At 36.2% G+C, this 18034-nt stretch overlaps 1 protein-coding gene across 1 annotated transcript in view; it reads left to right on the top strand.

Annotated features, from left to right (window-relative positions):
- The window catches only part of LOC123537010 (uncharacterized), a 120976-nt gene that overhangs the window by 59851 nt on the left and 43091 nt on the right, over nucleotides 1–18034 (top strand). The window contains exons 13-14 of the mRNA XM_053528590.1: nucleotides 2017–2145; nucleotides 8064–8205. Of these exons, the coding sequence (XP_053384565.1) occupies nucleotides 2017–2145; nucleotides 8064–8205 (271 nt within the window). The remainder of the gene's footprint in view (nucleotides 1–2016; nucleotides 2146–8063; nucleotides 8206–18034) is intronic.

The raw sequence follows: 18034 nt of genomic DNA, 5'->3' as shown, positions 1-18034 counted from the left end.
CACGAAAGTTGATAGGGAGGTTGGTCATGACCAGCAGATGATCCCTATTGATTTTGAGTTCAGTATGTCAAAGGTCAAGGTCACAGTGACCAGGAACAGTAAAATGGTTTCCAGGCAACAACTCAAGAACGCTTGGGCCTAGTGTCAGGAAAATTGATAGTTAGGTTGGCCATGACCAGCAGATGACTTCTATTGATTTTGAGGTCATTAGGTCAAAGGTCAAGGTCGCATTGGCCAGGAACAGTTAAACGGTTTCTGATCTTCTTGTCCAAAACCATAGGGCCTAGGGCTTTGATATTTGGTATGTTGCAAAATCTAGTGATCCTCTACCAAGATTGTTCAGATTATTTTCCTGGGGTCAAATATGGCCCCACCCTGGGTGTCACATGGTTTATATAGACTTATATAGGAAAAAAACTTTGAAAAACCTCTTGTCCAAAACCACAGGGCCTAGGGCTTTGATATTTTGTATGTGACATCATCTAGTGGTCCTCTACTAAGATTGTTCAAATTATTCCCCTAGGGTCAAATATGGCTCCGCCCTGGGGGTCACATGGTTTACATAGACTTATATAGGGAAAAACTTTGAAAATCTTCTTGTCCAAACAACAAAGACTATGGCTTTGATACTTTGTAATGTAGCATCATTTAGTGGTTCTCTACCAAGTTTGTTCAAATTATCCCTCTAGGGTCAAATATGGCCCCGCCCCAGGGGTCATATGGTTCATATAGACTTATATAGGGAAAAACTTAGAATCTTCATGTCCATAACTTACATCATTCAAATTTGGACCACATGTATAGTTTTGAGTGGCAAGATGAACCTTGACATGAGTTGACCTTGATCTTGACCTAGTGACCTACGTCCACATTTCTGTAGCTACAGCCTTCAAATTTTGACCACATGCACAGGTTTGTGTACTGAAAAAAACTTTGACCTTGTTATTGACCTAGTGACCTACTTTCACATTTTTGAAGGTACAGGCTTCAAATTTGGACCACTTGCATAGTTTTTTGTTCCAAAATAAAATTTGACCTTGATTTTGACCTAGTGACCTACTTTCACATTTCTCAAGCTACAGCCTTCAAATTTGAACCACAAGCATAGTTAGTTTTGTGTACTGAAATGAACTTTGATCTTGAGATTGACCTAGTGACCTACTTTCACATTTCTGAAGGTACAGGCTTCAAATTTGGACCACTTGCATAGTTTTGTGTTCCGAAATAAAATTTGACCTTGATTTTGACCTAGTGACCTACTTTCACATTTCTCAAGCTACAGCCTTCAAATTTGGACCGCATGCATATTTTTGTGTTCTGAATTGAAATTTGATCTTGAGATTGACCTAGTGACCTACTTTCACATTTCTGAAGGTGCAGGCTTCAAATAAGACCACTTGCATAGTTTTGTGTTCCGAAATAAAATTTGACCTTGATTTTGACCTAGTGACCTACTTTCACATTTCTCAAGCTACAGCCTCCAAATTTGAAGCACATGCATAGTTCGTCTACCGAAATGAACTTTGACCTTGAAATTGATCTAGTGACCTGCTTTCACATTTCTCAAGCCACAGCTTTCAAATTTGGACCACATACACATTGTTTTGTACCGAAATGAAATTTGACCATGATTTTGACCTTGAGCTAGTCTTGAAATTTGGAACATTCGAAAATGGCTCAGTGGATGGCGCCAAGATCACTCTGTAATCTCTTGTTAGGTTAATAGGTTAAAGGTCAAGGTCAGATTAAACCAGAATGGTAGAACTTTAATTTAAAGTGAGCATATATATTCTGTTCCTTGTACAATTACTGAATGCATCAAGGGGGGCATTTCGTGTTCGACGAGCTCTTGTTAGCATTGTGTCTAGCACTGCTGATTGGTGACTTTCATCTCCTTATTTTTCAAAGCTGATTATTATTTCTGTTGCTGTGATTATATTTTTTTCCTTACAGGCCTTTTCCTTTCTTTTATAATTCAAACTTTGTGTAGTAGATCCGTTTTTGTATGTTTTGTAGGCATAGTGATGTAGAAATGTTGAAGAAGATAAGAGAGCTTGATTCTAAAGTAAAATCCATGGAGGACAAACATCTAGATCAGAACCAAAATGTAAAGGTCACACCAAACTTGAGCACAGTGTTTGAAAGGTAAACAATAGCCAGAGAATTTAGTCTTAACAGCTTTTATACTACCACCAAACCTTGGGTGGGAAGTTCTTATAGGAATCACTTTGTATCATCTGTGCCTGTCCAGTCCGATTGCTGGAATCAATATAATATATATATCATGTTGAAACTTACAATATATATTTAGGATCATTATTTCCCTTTTCACTTGAAAATTTCCCAAATCTGACATTTCTTTCAATATTTCTGAAACCTTTGCATTTGATTGAAACACAGGTTTTTTTTTACGACTGGGGGAAGGGGCCCCAGCCTGTCATTGGGGGAAGAAAATAGCGCGCGACGAGCAATTTTGGGGAATTTTTTTCACTCTGGGGGGAATTTACAGTTATGCATAATAAACACTTTAAACTATGTTTACAAAGTGTGTCGTAATATGAGACGTCTTTTGCCGATGAAAAAAAAGTTTTTTTTAACAATCCCCGTTTACCTCCGAAAATGACTCTGATATTTTAGTTTTTTTACGCTTGGTATCGGAACCTATGATGTTGTAAAACAGTATCGTAAAGCGTCAATATGAACTAACGGAGTAATCTCCCTTGCTTTGTTTACGATTTCGGAGGGGGGAATTTCGGACGTAGGGGAATTTCGGACTGCGGTAGGGGAAATCCTTGGCTATGGGGGAAATCCTCGGCTGGGGGACGAGGCCGATATTCAGCTGCTGCTATAGAATAAAAAAAAACCCTGAAACATAACACAATTTGTGGACATAATGTAAACTTAAATATAGAGTTCTATAACTCTCCCTGTTATTTATGACACAATGCTTTGATCGCCGTTTTTGATGTAGAAATATGGCAGAATTGATGACTTGTTCACTTGTAAACGTTTTTGATAATTAAGAAAATGATATTAGATCTACTGAAGGTAATTTAGTTTAACTTGAAATGATGGTACTTGTTAATATAGGCACAATAACTATAAATTTCAATAATGTGTGATCCCTATTGCAACAAATATTTTAAAAAGTAGGTCAAAATTGTGGCAGAGTGGAATTTTGCGACAACTTGAAAAGGACAAGATATTTTTTCATGAGTTACCTGATACACGGATAGATGGCAGTATGGAGAATAAACTACTCCTTTTACTTTGTTGCTATGGCAGTTAATAAAAAAAATATTACCAAAAAAGGGATTCTACAATAGCTTAAAAAGTACAAAAGATTTGTAAATGATATTTCATCAATAGATAGAAAACAATGCAGAGAACTTGTGGTTATTTTTATTTCCTCTATCTGTTCATCCAGCGTTCTGTTTTGTCAGTCATACCTAACTTCAAAAGTGCAAGTTATTTTTAAATGAAACATGAGACATTAAGAAAAAGCTGTACATAGAATATACATATCATTTTTTTTTGTTCATTTAGCCATCCATTTGTCCTGTCAATCACAAAGTATTAGTGCTTTATCAACTGTCAAAATACAAGATTTTTTTCATGAAACTTGACATATATAGAAGATATATTTGGACATATGAGTACTGCAGACTCTTGCACAGTTGAATCTTCACAATCCGGGAATTTGTAGTAAGCAGTCATAAGAAAAACTGTGTCGTGATTGGAGGGATTTTGATGTAACTTGGCACAAATGTTCACCACCATGAGATCGATTGTTGTGCGCAAGAACCAGGTCTAAGGTCAAGGTCATACAAAGAGGTCAAAGGTCAAATTCAAGAATGACTTTGTCTGGAGCATTTCTTCTTCATGCATGGAGGGATTTTGATGTAACTTGGCACAAATGTTCACCACCATGAGACGGATTGTCGTGCGCAAGAACCAGGTCCCTAGGTCTAAGGTCAAGGTCATACATAGAGGTCAAAGGTCAAATTCAAGAATGACTTTGTTCGGAACATTTCTTCTTCATGCATGAAGGGATTTTGATGTAACTTAGCACAAATGTTCACCACCATGAGGCACCCTTGTTAGCTCACCTGAGCACGAAGTGCTCAAAGGTGAGCTTTTGTGATCGCCCTGTGTCCGTCTTCCGTCCGTCGTCGTCAACAATTTGACTGTTAACACTCTAGAGGTCACAATTTTGGCCCAATCTTAATGAAACTTGGTCAGAATGTTACCCTCAATAAAATCTTGGAAGAGTTTGATATTAGGTCATCTGGGGTCAAAAACTAGGTCACCAGGTCAAATCAAAAGAAAAGCTTGTTAACACTCTAGAGGACACAATTTTGGCCCAATCTTAATGAAACTTAGTCAGAATGTTACCCTCAATAAAATCTTGGACAAGTTAAATATTGGGTCATCTGGGATTAAAAACTAGGTCACAAGGTCAAATCAAAGGAAAAGCTTGTTAACAGTCTAGAGACCACATTTATGACTGTATCTTCATGAAACTTAGTCAGAATGTTAATCTTGATGATCTTAAGGTCAAGTTCGAATCTGGGTCATGTGGGGTCAAAAACTAGGTCACCGGGTCAAGTCAAATGAAAAGCTAGTTAACATTTTAGAGACCACATTTATGACCATATCTTAGTGAAACTTGGTCAGAATTTTAATCTTTATGATCTTTAGGTCAATAGGTCAGGTGAGCGATACAGGGCCTTCCCTTTGTTTTACTATAAATAGATTATATTGTAACTTTTTTATTAGTGGCCTTAGGGAAAAATCGAGACCACTTTTCTGTGGTACAACATGCATGTTACATCCAATTTGTAGGTGTATTTTGACCTATCTCTACCTGGTAAAGAGTTCCTTGTCGATTTACATTATATAGAAATGCTAACTAATGAAATACTGTATTCTGTCAATTAAATATTTTTATATCTCATCACTCACACTGTGAAAATATGAAATCTATATTTTCACACAGTGAGAGATATAGCTCCGCGCCTCATTCATTGTGTATGAATTTTAAATTATTTGCTGAAAACAGGATGAAAATTGTAGTTGCACTTTGTTCTTTATAGTATATTTCTCGATTCAAATTATTTTATTTTATGACAATTTCATAACGTTATGCAGCAAAAAAATAAAATAAAATGGAACTTTATGTTATGTGCGTCTTCCTATCCTGGGATAATGTCCTGAAAATATATCAGGAATTCCTGGGATAGTCCTGGTACTTTTCAGGCCGTTAAATAGGAATGGGACAATCCCAGGATTTTCCTGTGAACAGGAAAAACACAGGACACCAGAACACCAAGAAACATATTGCTGTCCTACTATCCTGAAAATCGCAGGAATGTCCTGTATATATTGTCCTGTTCTCAGGAAATCCCAGGAATGTCTTGAGAATTCTTGATGTCAGGATATCCCAGGACAATTGTCCTGTCTTCAGGAAATCCCAGGAATTCCTGATGTCAGGAAATTTCAGGAGAATTATCCTGTCATCAGGAAATCCCACGAATTCCTGTTGTCAGGAAATCTCAGGACAATTGTCCTGTCTTCAGGAAATCCCAGGAATTCCTTATGTCAGGAAATTTCAGAAGAATTGTCCTGTCTTCAGGAAATCCCACGAATTCCTGTTGTCAGGAAATCTCAGGACAATTGTCCTGTCTTCAGAAAAGTTTCCAGGACATGTAATTGAATACCTTGTAAACATGATTTGAAATTCTCTTTAGCGGGAAATACAGTTAACAAATTGAATGAATGTTAAATTTCAATTGTATTTAAGGATTATCATTTCCAAATATTAAAAAATATTTTCTAGTTAAAAAGTATACATCATGTACATTGAAACATACAACCTGTCATAGCAGAAATATCAATTTATCAGTTCAAATATATGCATACATGGCAAAAATACTAGGTGTAATATTTTGTCTAGAAACATCAAATTCTGAGCTTCATATTGAGCAAAAAGCTCTTATCATTCTATGATCTGTTTACTTTTAAGAGTGAAACTGCCTTTGATCAAACATGTACAGATAATCTAAACAGTACCAACATATTTCACTCTTGAACGCTCTGATTAATAATTTTAACATGTACAAAACATTGCGGAATGATACTAATTTCACTTGGGTATTAATTACATTTTACTTGGATTTTATCATAGACTTCCTGTGTTAAATCTCAAACTTTCAACTAAAATAAAGGTTTTAAATCGATATAATATTTCAGTGGAACTTCAAAGTTTTGTTGTTTGTAGCATCATATGGGGCATGTGCAGTCAGGGTTTTCCCTAGGAAATTTATTTTGAGGGACATCATGTCCCCCTAAATTTATTTTTCTGGAAAAAAGAGACTATTTTGGGGGACATGATTGTTTGGATTTGCTTGAATACTTTGATACCCTTTTGGGCTTTTAATAGTTTAAATTGATTGAAATTAACTTTTAATTAATTTGGAAAATTGTTTTTTGTGGAAAACTCATGGCCCCCTTTGCTAAGAAAAGGGGGACATGGACCTCGAAAAGTGGTAAATTTACCACCTTTTTTGGGGCTAGGGAAAACCCTGTGCAGTAAAACGTCTTAATTTGATTTCTAAAATAGTGTGATATTTATTTCTAAAGTCACTATATGTTCATTGTAATATACTTTGTTATACCCAAGTGGAAACTGGCTGTTACTCGAAAATGCAGCTCTCTGATTGGTCAGTTAGAACCCCTAATGTACTGTGATGTCATGGCAAAGTTACGAGTAATACTTTTCTAAATAACTTACTGGTATTGTTTTGTAAAATCATTAAATTAAGGTATATATTTAGTATTATTTCTAAAAGTTTAATGCAGAAATAATTTGCTCACTTACCACAAATATAGAATATATTCCTATTACTCCAACAACACCACAGCACAAGTGCTTAATGATACAAAACATGGGTCTTCAACACCAGGATGTAATTAACTTACTAGACCATTACAAGATCATGTTTCAGATTAATTACCATCTTTCAATCTGTATCTTTTAAAAAAAGTCCTGTCTTTTTCCTGTGAACAGGACAATTTCCATCAAAAGTCCTGTCTTTTTCCTGTGAACAGGACAATTTCTGTCAAAAGTCCTGTCTTTTTCCTGAGAACAGGACAGTTTCTATCAAAAGTTCTGTCTTTTAGTGTTAAAGTCCTGTCTTCAAGACTTTCATGCAGCCTTGCTAAAAGAATCTCAGGATATCCCAGGATAATCCTGGGATTTCCTGAGAACAGGAAAATATTTCTGCACGGGAAGTGAGCATAAAATAAAAAGAAAATTTGTTTGTTTTTCGTGAATATTGAATATATCTCACCTTGAAGTGAGAAAATGTTCAGATTTTCACTCGCACTACACGCTGGTGAAAATATTTGAAATTTTCTCACTTCTCAGTGAGATATATTCCATATTCATTCAAAACAAACAAATATCCTCTATTTATTTTGGTTTTACACAGTAAAAGATGATAATGAATGGATAACCAAAGTCTCTCATAAATAAAGAAGTTTCCTTATTATACTGTAACTCAGTTTTTAACATTTTATGACATAAGATGATAACTTTAAGTCCAATATTTAAAAAAGAATCTGAAGTAATTTGATATAGTAGTAGATGAAAACCAAAAAATGGTATTCATTCCATTTAGTAATAGCTATAGATAACTTTTTTTTTTGCAAGTTGGCAGTTGTAATTAATATATTATAAACGCAGTCAATGCCAGTAAACACCTATTGGCAGGAAGGGTTAGGGTTAGGGTTAAATTCTTAAAAGTTTTGGTTGCAAGCAACTTAAAAAATATTTCACTTAGAGTCTTAAAACCATGTACAGTGACAAGCGTGGGGGCACCTGTGTCCTATGGACATACATCTAGTTTTGTTTAACATGTAGGGTCACAATAACTTTCACTCATGAACACTTAGTCTTAATTTTTCATTCACAGCCTCAACACTCAGGAAAATGTTACACCTGATGTGGGCAAAATGGGTTTAATTAAAACCATTGAAAACTTCTGTCAACTTTATTACAGGTTAGAAGGCTGCACAACATGTGTAAATCCTGTACAGAATTTGGAACGTTCAAGATCTCCAGCGGGCTCACATAGTGAACATTCTGGCCAACAGGATTGTCCTACACCTAGAGAAAAATCTCTCATGGAACAGCTGATTAAAGTAAAAAAAGAAAAACTGAACAATTTTGTTCCTTCACATTTGATTATAATTACTGCTAAATTGCGAAACAAAATTTTTATATTCAAAAGTCAAATGAATAACAGTGTTGCTGTGGTATTTGAATTGTTACTGAGTGGCAAACTGTTTTGGTCAGCAATGTCTGACTTGAAAATTTAGCAGATATCTAACCATGCTGTAAGGAAGCAGTTAGTCAGCTTAATAGTTAATTAACATATCACTTTCTCTGCAGCTGATCTGTGCAATTGATCTGGTTTATAGATAATGGGTTTGGTATTTAGTAAAAAATTATGCAATCTTGTCTTATCCCTTACAGAAGAAAAAGGCCTGCTGCGTACTCTTGCTGTGTACATACAGCGTATATGATGCGTACATGATGTGTACTGAAATCAAGGGCTTTAAATAGTACGTAGGATATACACCGCACATACACCGATAGTACGTTTGTAGTACACTTTTGACATGCAAATGAGCTCTGCCGCGTACTACTTGCTGCGTACATGCTGTGGACTACATAGTACACAGGATGTACGCTGGAGGAATTTAGTATGCGGGAAATAGTACGCAGCATGTACGCGGCACATACACTTTTCACATGCAAATGAGCCTGCGGTGTACTACCCATGCGGCGTACATGCTGTGTACTCCTGCGGCGTACATGCTGTGTACTCCTGCGGTGTACATTCTGTGTACTCCTGGCCCGAGTCCTGCGGCGTACATGCTGTGTACTCCTGCTGCATACATGCTGTGTACTCTTGTGGCGAAACTGCTGTGATAATGTAAATTCCTTACCCCACCAACTTTCTTATGCAAATGCTGATCATTTGGACAGAAAAAAACAGAAAAAAGATAAGTGACATGCATCAATAAGTATTTACCCTTACCAAAATAATGTAGATTGATGTTATCAAATAAATTAGTATGCTTTTCTTCATCCACTTTTCAATGAAATAAATCAATTTTTGTAGCATGTAATTTGGTAAACATCTGAAGAAAATGGCGTAACTGCATCAAGGGGAAACAACTTTAATGCAACTAAATATAAGTGTTATAAATTTCGAAGTATCTGCGGTGTACATGCAGTGTACTATTTTCTTGTACAAGTCCCTCCTGCGTACATGCAGTGTACTCCTTAAATTTTCAGAGTCTGTGCTGCGTACTTGAAGTGTACTAGTGACCTCCTGCGTACATGCTGTGTACTCATCGAAATAGTACGCGGCATGTACGCGGCATGCGGTGTATGTAAAATGTACTCCTCTGGCGTACTACTGTGTTCGCGGCATATACACAGCAAATACGCAGCATGTACGCCACAGAGGCTTGCTTCTGTAAGGGATGTTTTAACAAAGAGCTATAAAAATAAATAGATCGGCAACTTGAAAGGCATATAGAGCAAATCTCACCAACATCCTGTGACAACTGAATGAGATCTCATTTACCGGAAATGACGTGTTCTCAGCGCGCCATTTTGTATGCGAAAGCAATTATTCATTGGTAAATTAATTATCACGGTATGACCACGCTTCTTTTGACTATTGCACATTAAACTAGTGTTGTTTTAAAAGCTAACATGTATTTTAAATGTAGTTTTAAAGGTACAAATTTTAACTCCATGCTCGGCGCTCGCCGATGTTTGTTTTTACTAAGATAACGCCGATTCAAGCTCTGACACGAGATCACGCGAGATTACAGCCAGTTGCCATTCTGTGTATTTTATACTTCTTTGGTTTTAATTTGTTTTTCTGTCTGATTAAAATGTATAAAATAAAGCGAATTGTACCAAAACCTTTAGTGTTTCAAGTAAAACTAATAGTATATGAAAAAATATTTCTTGTTTCACTGTGGATATTCTAAATGAACCAGTCAACAAAAGTGTAAAATTTTGAACATATTAGCAATTTTTCAGTCATGAAAATGTAAACATTCATAAATATTGAATATTTTCATGTACTCTGATGTCAAATGAGTGTACACATACAACAGAACATATATTTGTAACAAGACTTACCCATTGAAACTCCTGAAAAACAAATGATGTTTTGTAAAACAGTCAATTTTTACAAAAAAATGTTACTAATTACTGTAAAAAATTCAATGTTTTAAATGAAATTTGTGAAAGTAACTTGTAAACAAAATTTTCCGACCAAGTAAATGCTTTATTTTATGTATATACAGCTGAGCCTTTCATATTTCTACTGAGATAATTTTTATGCTCCCCAAAGGGCGAGCATATAGTTGCCCTTTTGTCCGTCCATCCATGCATCAGTCCGTCCGTCACACTTTTGTCCGGAGTATGACTTGAAAAGTGTTAATGGCATTTCATTGAAACTTCACATAATCATAGAGGTCATTGAGACAAAGTGCAATGTCAAAGAATCATAACTCTATCTTACCTAGTTTTTGAATTATCTCCCTTTATTATACAAAATAAGGCTTGTCGGGAGCATTACTTGAAAAGTATTAATGGCATTTCATTGAAACTTCACAAAATGATAGAGGCCATTGACGGGAAGTGCAATGTCATGTGATGGTCATTAATGGATCCATCTTGATTTTGGGTGTGCAGTTATTTGCACAAAATTTCAGACATGACCAAACTATACTATGTTGGAAGCTAAAACTAAAACTGATACAGTTTTATTACCATCCATGTATATTTACTTTATATATTGTAAAATAATGAACTTGCCACACGGACAGACAATACAGTTGTTAGTCACAGGCATGAAGACCCCTGTGTTTTTGTATAAAAGATTCTTACCTTAATGAATTGATCAGATATGAAACCAGATCCAGGGTTTTCCCAGCCCCCAAAAAGGTGGTAAATTTACCACTTTTCGAGGTCCATGTCCCCCTTTTCTTAGCAAAGAGGGGCATGAGTTTTCCCCAAAAAACAATTTTCTAAATTAATTAAAAGTTAATTTCAATCAATTTAAACTAATAAAAGCCCAAAAGAGTATCAAGGTATTCAAGCAAATCCAAACATGTCCCCCAAAATAGTCTCTTTATTCCAGAAAAATAGATTTGGGGGGACATGATGTCCCTCAAAATAAATTTCCTAGGGAAAACCCTGCAGATCAGACTCTATTAATTCATGGAAGGAATCATTCATACTGTCATCAAGACCATCAATATGGAGATCTGGTTGAGGCTCTTTAAGAGGCAATAAAGGTACAAAGTGGTTAGGTACCCAGTTTGATGGAACCATGTCTTCCCTGTTACTCGTCCACATTATAACAGCTGTGTGACAACACCTCTCTTGTCTGGGAAGAACAAGCCTGTTCAACGTCATCTGACAAACACCATGACCAAGGTTTGGGTATACTGAATGAAGCCTACATCCAAGAACAGAAGTCAAGGCCATAACCTGCCAAATGCCCATGATAGATTCCTGTTCAGAACAGACATGACTTTTGCTCTGAAAATTCACCTTATAACTGAAGTAGACATAACATCGCCCGGGGTATATTGTTCGGAAAACATGGCATATGTAGTAGCTAAAGATGTAGCTTCTAAAGGTGGTAATTTGACATCTTTAATCGGATATGCTGTGTTGAGATACAGTTCACTGTTGATCACAAGTTCAAGGATCAGTCTATACCTGATTTCAATGTGCCACTCCTCTTGGCCAAATACCAGAATACTGCCACTTCTCCCAAGACAATTTCCATCTCCAAACACTCCCCCCCTGCGATTTTTGATGCCCATTCATTTGGTTCATTGCCTAGCAAGTGAGTCTCCAGCTAATTTTAGTTTGACAACATTGGCCCTCCGAGTTACATGTTGCATGACCATATTTTATCAATGCAGTCTTCAAATAAGATGTTGGCCTGTGTTTCTAGTTCAGCATAAGTTTTGATCTTTTGCAACTCTTCTAATTTCAATTCAAAGTAACGTGTTCTCCTTCCGGTATCAACAATAGTATTGGAAGCAGTACATTTTGGAAAACACTGTTTTTCCTTAACTTCACCTACTTCCTTCTTTGTTTCTTGCCATTTTCCATTTGGTTGATCTAGAGCATCCTCGACGTTGTTCTTTGTTCCGGAACTCTAACCTTTCCACTGTTTCTCCAGAGCCTTCTTGACCTCTTTCTTTGTTCCTGTCTTCTTTCCTTTTGTCTGTCCACCCAGAGCCTCCTTGACATTGTTCTTTGCTCTCGGCCTCTTTTATTTTGGCTGTTCATCTAGAGCATCCTCAACTTTGTTTTTCATTCCTGACCTCTTTCCTTTCGGCTGTTCATTCAGCTCCTGACCATCATTGACTACAGGGATTGTTCTAGTTGGTACGAGTTGTTTTGTTTTGTATACATTCACATAGGAAGAATTCACACAGATGTGAAAATGTGCCCCGTCTTCACAATGTCTGCAGAAGCAGGACAAATTAAGAACTTTCAGAGTGGGTGCCTCAGTGCTGCCAATGGTCTCTCTCACATTTATAATTTGATGTATTTTCCTTGTGTTTGGTAAAGTTTTAACATCTGTTTCTTTTCTGTTCCTAACAATCTCCCTGTCTTTCACAAAGAAGAACTTCCTTTTATAAAAAGGTTCATCCATTTCTAAGTTCAATTTACAGTAATTTATGATAGAGCTCTGCTGCACTGTTCATAATTACCTTTCTGCCAATGATTGCACGATCGACTGCTCTGTTTAAAACTCCTATTTCTGCATCACAGTCTCCTTTTCCATGCTCGGAACCATAGAAGTTTCTGTTGATGTTTCCCTTGTTAAACGCCAAGTCAGCAAATGGTCCTTTCGATTTATACTGCGAGCTACAGCCATCACTGAACACATACTTCTTTCTTGGTTCTCGTCCAAGTCGTGTCACAATATGCTTATCTACCATATTCAGAAAGTGGTGAACAGCATTATAGTCATGATTATTGTCCTCCGAAATAACAATTGAAGATTCGCTTGTAACTGTGTTACATCCGCCTCTGTAGAATGTTACAATAGGATGAAGCGTAACCTGAAAAGAGGTGTAGAATACCGATTTTATTTCATCCTGATATTATTTCATTTCCCTATTTTTGGCAAAATCTAAAACTTGGAGAGTACAGTTTTCAGGTAGGTTAGTTTTTATGTTTTCAAATTGTTTATTCTGCCAAATTGCTGTATGAAGGTGCTGTAAAAATGTTGTTCCCTGTGCAGGTTTCTCAGTATCGCAGCCTACTAGTTCCTCAAGTAAGTCTTTCTTCTTTCCGCGTTTGGTCACAAGTACTTTTTTGGAGTTCCCATCCTGGCCTCTCTGACTCTCCCATCAATTCCATACCATATCTTTGTCTGCAGGTACATCGCAGTAGTACCTGCTCAATGTATCCCTGTAGTCATGGCAACATGTACAGGTACCGTTGATACATTCAGGTTTGTTGTACCTTTCACTGTGATTTCTGACATAGCATAATTTGAAATATGTCTCGCTCATTGGTCTTATTTTTGTTCTTGTCAACAACAGCTCTACTAAGCGAGAGCACTTTGTATCTGATATTGATACAGTATGTGCAGCAGCAATAGTCCTGATGACTAGTATGAATTTTTCTTACGTATTTTGGGTCTCAGTGATGCGAATGTTGCCAAGGTAACTTTTCTAGATGTTTCTGTTTTATACAATGAACAAGCAGCTTCTACTGAAATTTGCATGGCATATCCAGGCCCCTCTTTTGTTGCATATCTCCTCTGAGGTAGCACCCTGGAAATATCTTCTCGGTTCTCTGTCAGTTTTGTAATGTCTGCGTTTTGGGGCTGATCTTATGTTTTTGATGGTTCTTCTATTAAGCATCAGCTTTCTAAGCAAGAAAGTGAGAGCTTGAGTTAACAAGTTTTTTTGCAATTATCTTCAAAGCTGATTTCCCTTCCTTTGAGGTCTTCAATGATTCCACTGAGTCATCTATGAGATTTGCTTTTTTGTGCATTTTGTGCACACCAATCATTTCCAGGGCTTCTTTCTTCTTTGGCGTAGTTTTCTTGATTAAATTATCTACAACAACAGCAAATTTGATTGGAGTGGATGGCATGCAACTTCGAACTTTGCTTGTGGTATTCAATTCCGTCTTTTTGGATGGGAATGGAGTATCAGTTATTGTTACATTCGCACCGCTAATATCATTTATACCACTTACTTTTTTCTCAAGCGCTCTCTTTTTTGCCTTCCATTCTCGGTCTTTCTTTTTTATCCAAACTTTTTTCTGGCTTGACATATTTGCCCTCTCCTGTTTCTTCTCACGGTTATATTCCTTTTTCGATTGAACTGCATTTCTTGTCAACTGTTTCTTCACCTTTTGCTTTGTCATCTTTTATTGAACTGGGGCCATATTCATATAGCATTAAGTATAAGAAATTAATTATTCACTTAAGTATTACTTAGATAAGAAATTTATTTTACTTAAGTATATTTGTTATTCATAAAACAACTTAATAAGTAATGCTTTTATTGTGGACGAAAACATTAAAAAAGCAACATTAATTTCAGACAGATACAACATGCACAATTATGTCTAAAGTGCTTTTATCTGAAAAACAACATTTAAATCGTACTCGATCACGACGCCATTTGTTTTCTGACTTAAGTCATTTCTTACATATCTTAAGTTTAAGCTGTTTTATGAATAGGACTTAAGTATTTTACTTAGACTTAAGCTGAAATCAACACAAACTTAAGTAAAATCTTCAACTTTAGTCAAAACTTATACTTAAGATGCTTTATGAATATGGCCCCTGGTGTCCTTTTCCAGAATTTTGTTTTGATTATATCGCCTCTGCCTTTCTCTTTGAAGTTGTAAATGTCTCTTTCTTTTTTCAGTTACCTCTGCAGAAGGCTTCTTGAGAAGAGCTATCTTCACAATTTCTGTTCTTTCTTTTGATTTTATTTTCTGTTTGTTTAAATACTCTTCATAGGGTGCTGGGTTTTGTTCTTTTTGTTTTTTCCTATATTCTGTACTGCGATCCATATCTAATATATCTGAAACTACAATAAAACATGATGCTAACCTTGAGCAGCTCTGTATATTCCATAAAAATACAGAGAAATATACTGTTAAACTAACAGTTTGTAACAGAGACGGGATCAGTTTGCCTTAATTTATTCACAGGTGCTCGGCACCTAACCAAGTCCGAACATTTATGCCCCTCCCCCCCTTAATCCAGTCACACATAAATATCATTCAACAAGAGCAGCCCCCATGGGTGCTTGATGCTCGACTTTCTTGTACTTGATAGTAAATTGAGAAATTTCTAAATTGAAAAAGAGCAATAACTCCTCCAAGATCCTTGACAGAGTTACCTCCTCTTGTCTACACAATAAGGTCATCACTGTGATCAACTATGTTAAGTTTCAAGTCAATACCCCTTAAACATACTGAAAAGTTTGACCTAAGCGAAAATTCTAGGTTGAAGAAAGGGCAATAATTTCACAGAAATCCTTGCTAGAGTTACCTCCACTTGTATACAGAATGAGGTCATCACTGTGAATAAGTATGTTGAGTTTCAAGTCAATACCTCTTATACACATTAAGAAATTTGACCTAAACCGAAAAATCTAAGTTAAAAAGGGGCAATAACTCTTTAAAAACAAATCACAGGGTTACCTCCTCTTGTCTGCACTAGTGGGTCATCACTGTGAATAAGTATATTGAGTTGCAAGTCAATTCTTCTTATAGATATTGAGAAATTGAACCTAAGTGAAAATTCTAAGTTGAAGAAAGGGCAATAACTCCACCAAAATCCTTGCTAGAGTTGCCTCCTCTTGTATACAGAATGAGGTCATCACTGTGAATAAGTATGTTTAGTTTCAAGTCAATACCTCTTATACATATTGAGATTTTACCTAAAGCAAAAAATCTAAGTTTAAAAGGGGCAAAAACTCTGTAAAAACAAATCACAGGGTTACCTCCTCTTGTCTACACAATGGGGTAATCACCTTAAACAAGTATCTTGAGTTTCATGATAATATCTTTGACAGTTTTTGAGAAATTTTATTTTTACAAAGTCCAAACAATGGCAGATAACTCAGGAAATACAAATCACAGGGTTACCTGCCTTGTTGTAATGCATTACCCTTTTGATACTGAACAAGTATTCCTAGTTTCAAATGGATATCTCTGATAGTTTTTGAGAAATGGACTCTGACAAAAAACTTAACGTAAAAACTTAACCAAAAATCTTAACTAGTGCAGACGACGACAGAGTGACAACAATACCTCAACTTATTTTTCCAAAAGTCGAGCTAAAAATCATATTAAAACACCACCTAACTTTCTAACAATTTTTTGTTTATGACATATATAACAGAAAAAACACTTGCTTGGAGGGGGGCATTAATGTTCGCACCTGGCTACATTACGAGCACCTGTGACTTGTTATCATTCCACCCATGATTCTTGTTTGTAAAAAGTATTATTACTTATTATTACCTCATATAAATACAAATAATGAAAATAGAAGTATATTTTTAGGAAGTGGCTATATTCGTACGAATAGTGAAATAGCATGCAGGTGGCTATTTGTACGGCAGTTTTTTATTCAAGTAATTCAACTAATATATTTTCAACCGATTTCTTTACTTTTCCCTTACAGAAGAAAAAGGCCTGCCGCGTACTCTTGCTGTGTACATACAGCATATTTGACGCGTACATGATGTGTACTGAAATCAAGGGCTTTAAATAGTATGCAGGAATACACCGCACATACACCGATAGTACGTTTGTAGTACACTTTTGACATGCAAATGAGCTCTGCCGCATACTACTTGCTGCATACATGCTGTGGACTACATAGTACACAGGATGTACGCTGGAGGAATCTAGTACGCGGGAAGTACACCGGAGAAATACCAGGTAGTACGTAGCATGTACGCAGCACATACACTTTTCACATGCAAAAGAGCCTGCGGTGTACTACCCCTGCGGCGTACACGCTGTGTACTCCTGCTGCATATGCTGTATACTCCTGTGGCGTACATGCTATGTACTCTTGTGGCGAAACTGCTGTGAACAGGTTTTACTGTGCATGTGCAGCCTTTTCTAAATCAAACAAAATTCATAATGCTCAAAAATACCATATTTAGTTTAAAATTAACAGTTTTAAATAGTGACCTAAAATGCACCATAATTCGACTTTGGACATTAAGAGTAACAAGTGCACTTAAAGCAGATGGCAAATCTGCGATAAATGCTGAGGAGCATGGGTAAGACACAGCTCACTGCTCAGTTTTTCATTATAATTGCATATACAGGTGTTACTTTACATTGCATGCAAGGTGCAGCTCAGAAATCACTTAGATGTAAGCTTCACAAATGAACATTGCAAATAGTTTGGCAAATTTTCATTGTTCAGAATAATCTGAACTATTCTATGCTATTAAGATAAAAGTTACTCGGAAATCAAGTTCTTGCTTCCAAAAAAAAAATGTACAAATCCTTCCTGCATGAAGTGTACTTCAGACTTTTACCTAAAAAAGTATAAACACCAAAAGAAATTTGTGAAAGTAACTTGTAAAGAAAATTTTCCAAGTAAATGCTTTATTAAATGTATATACAGCTGAGCCTTCATATTTCTACTGAGATAATTTTTATGCTCCCCGAAGGGCGAGCATATAGTTGCAACTTTGTCCGTCCGTCTGACATCAGTCCGTCTGTCACACTTTTGTCCGGAGTATGACTTGAAGTGTTAATGGCATTTCATTGAAACTTCACATAATCATAGAGGTCATTGAGACAAAGTGCAGTGTCAAAGAATCATAACTCTATCTTACCTAGTTTTTGAATTATCTCCCTTTATTAGTCCCCTACTGGTTGAAAACCAGTTTTGGGGATTATAGG

Source organism: Mercenaria mercenaria, chromosome 17 (assembly GCF_021730395.1).
Source record: "Mercenaria mercenaria strain notata chromosome 17, MADL_Memer_1, whole genome shotgun sequence".
In the NCBI taxonomy this organism is placed as follows: domain Eukaryota; kingdom Metazoa; phylum Mollusca; class Bivalvia; order Venerida; family Veneridae; genus Mercenaria; species Mercenaria mercenaria.
Note: the sequence above shows the minus strand (reverse complement) of the source record. Positions and strands in the feature narration are given on the sequence as shown.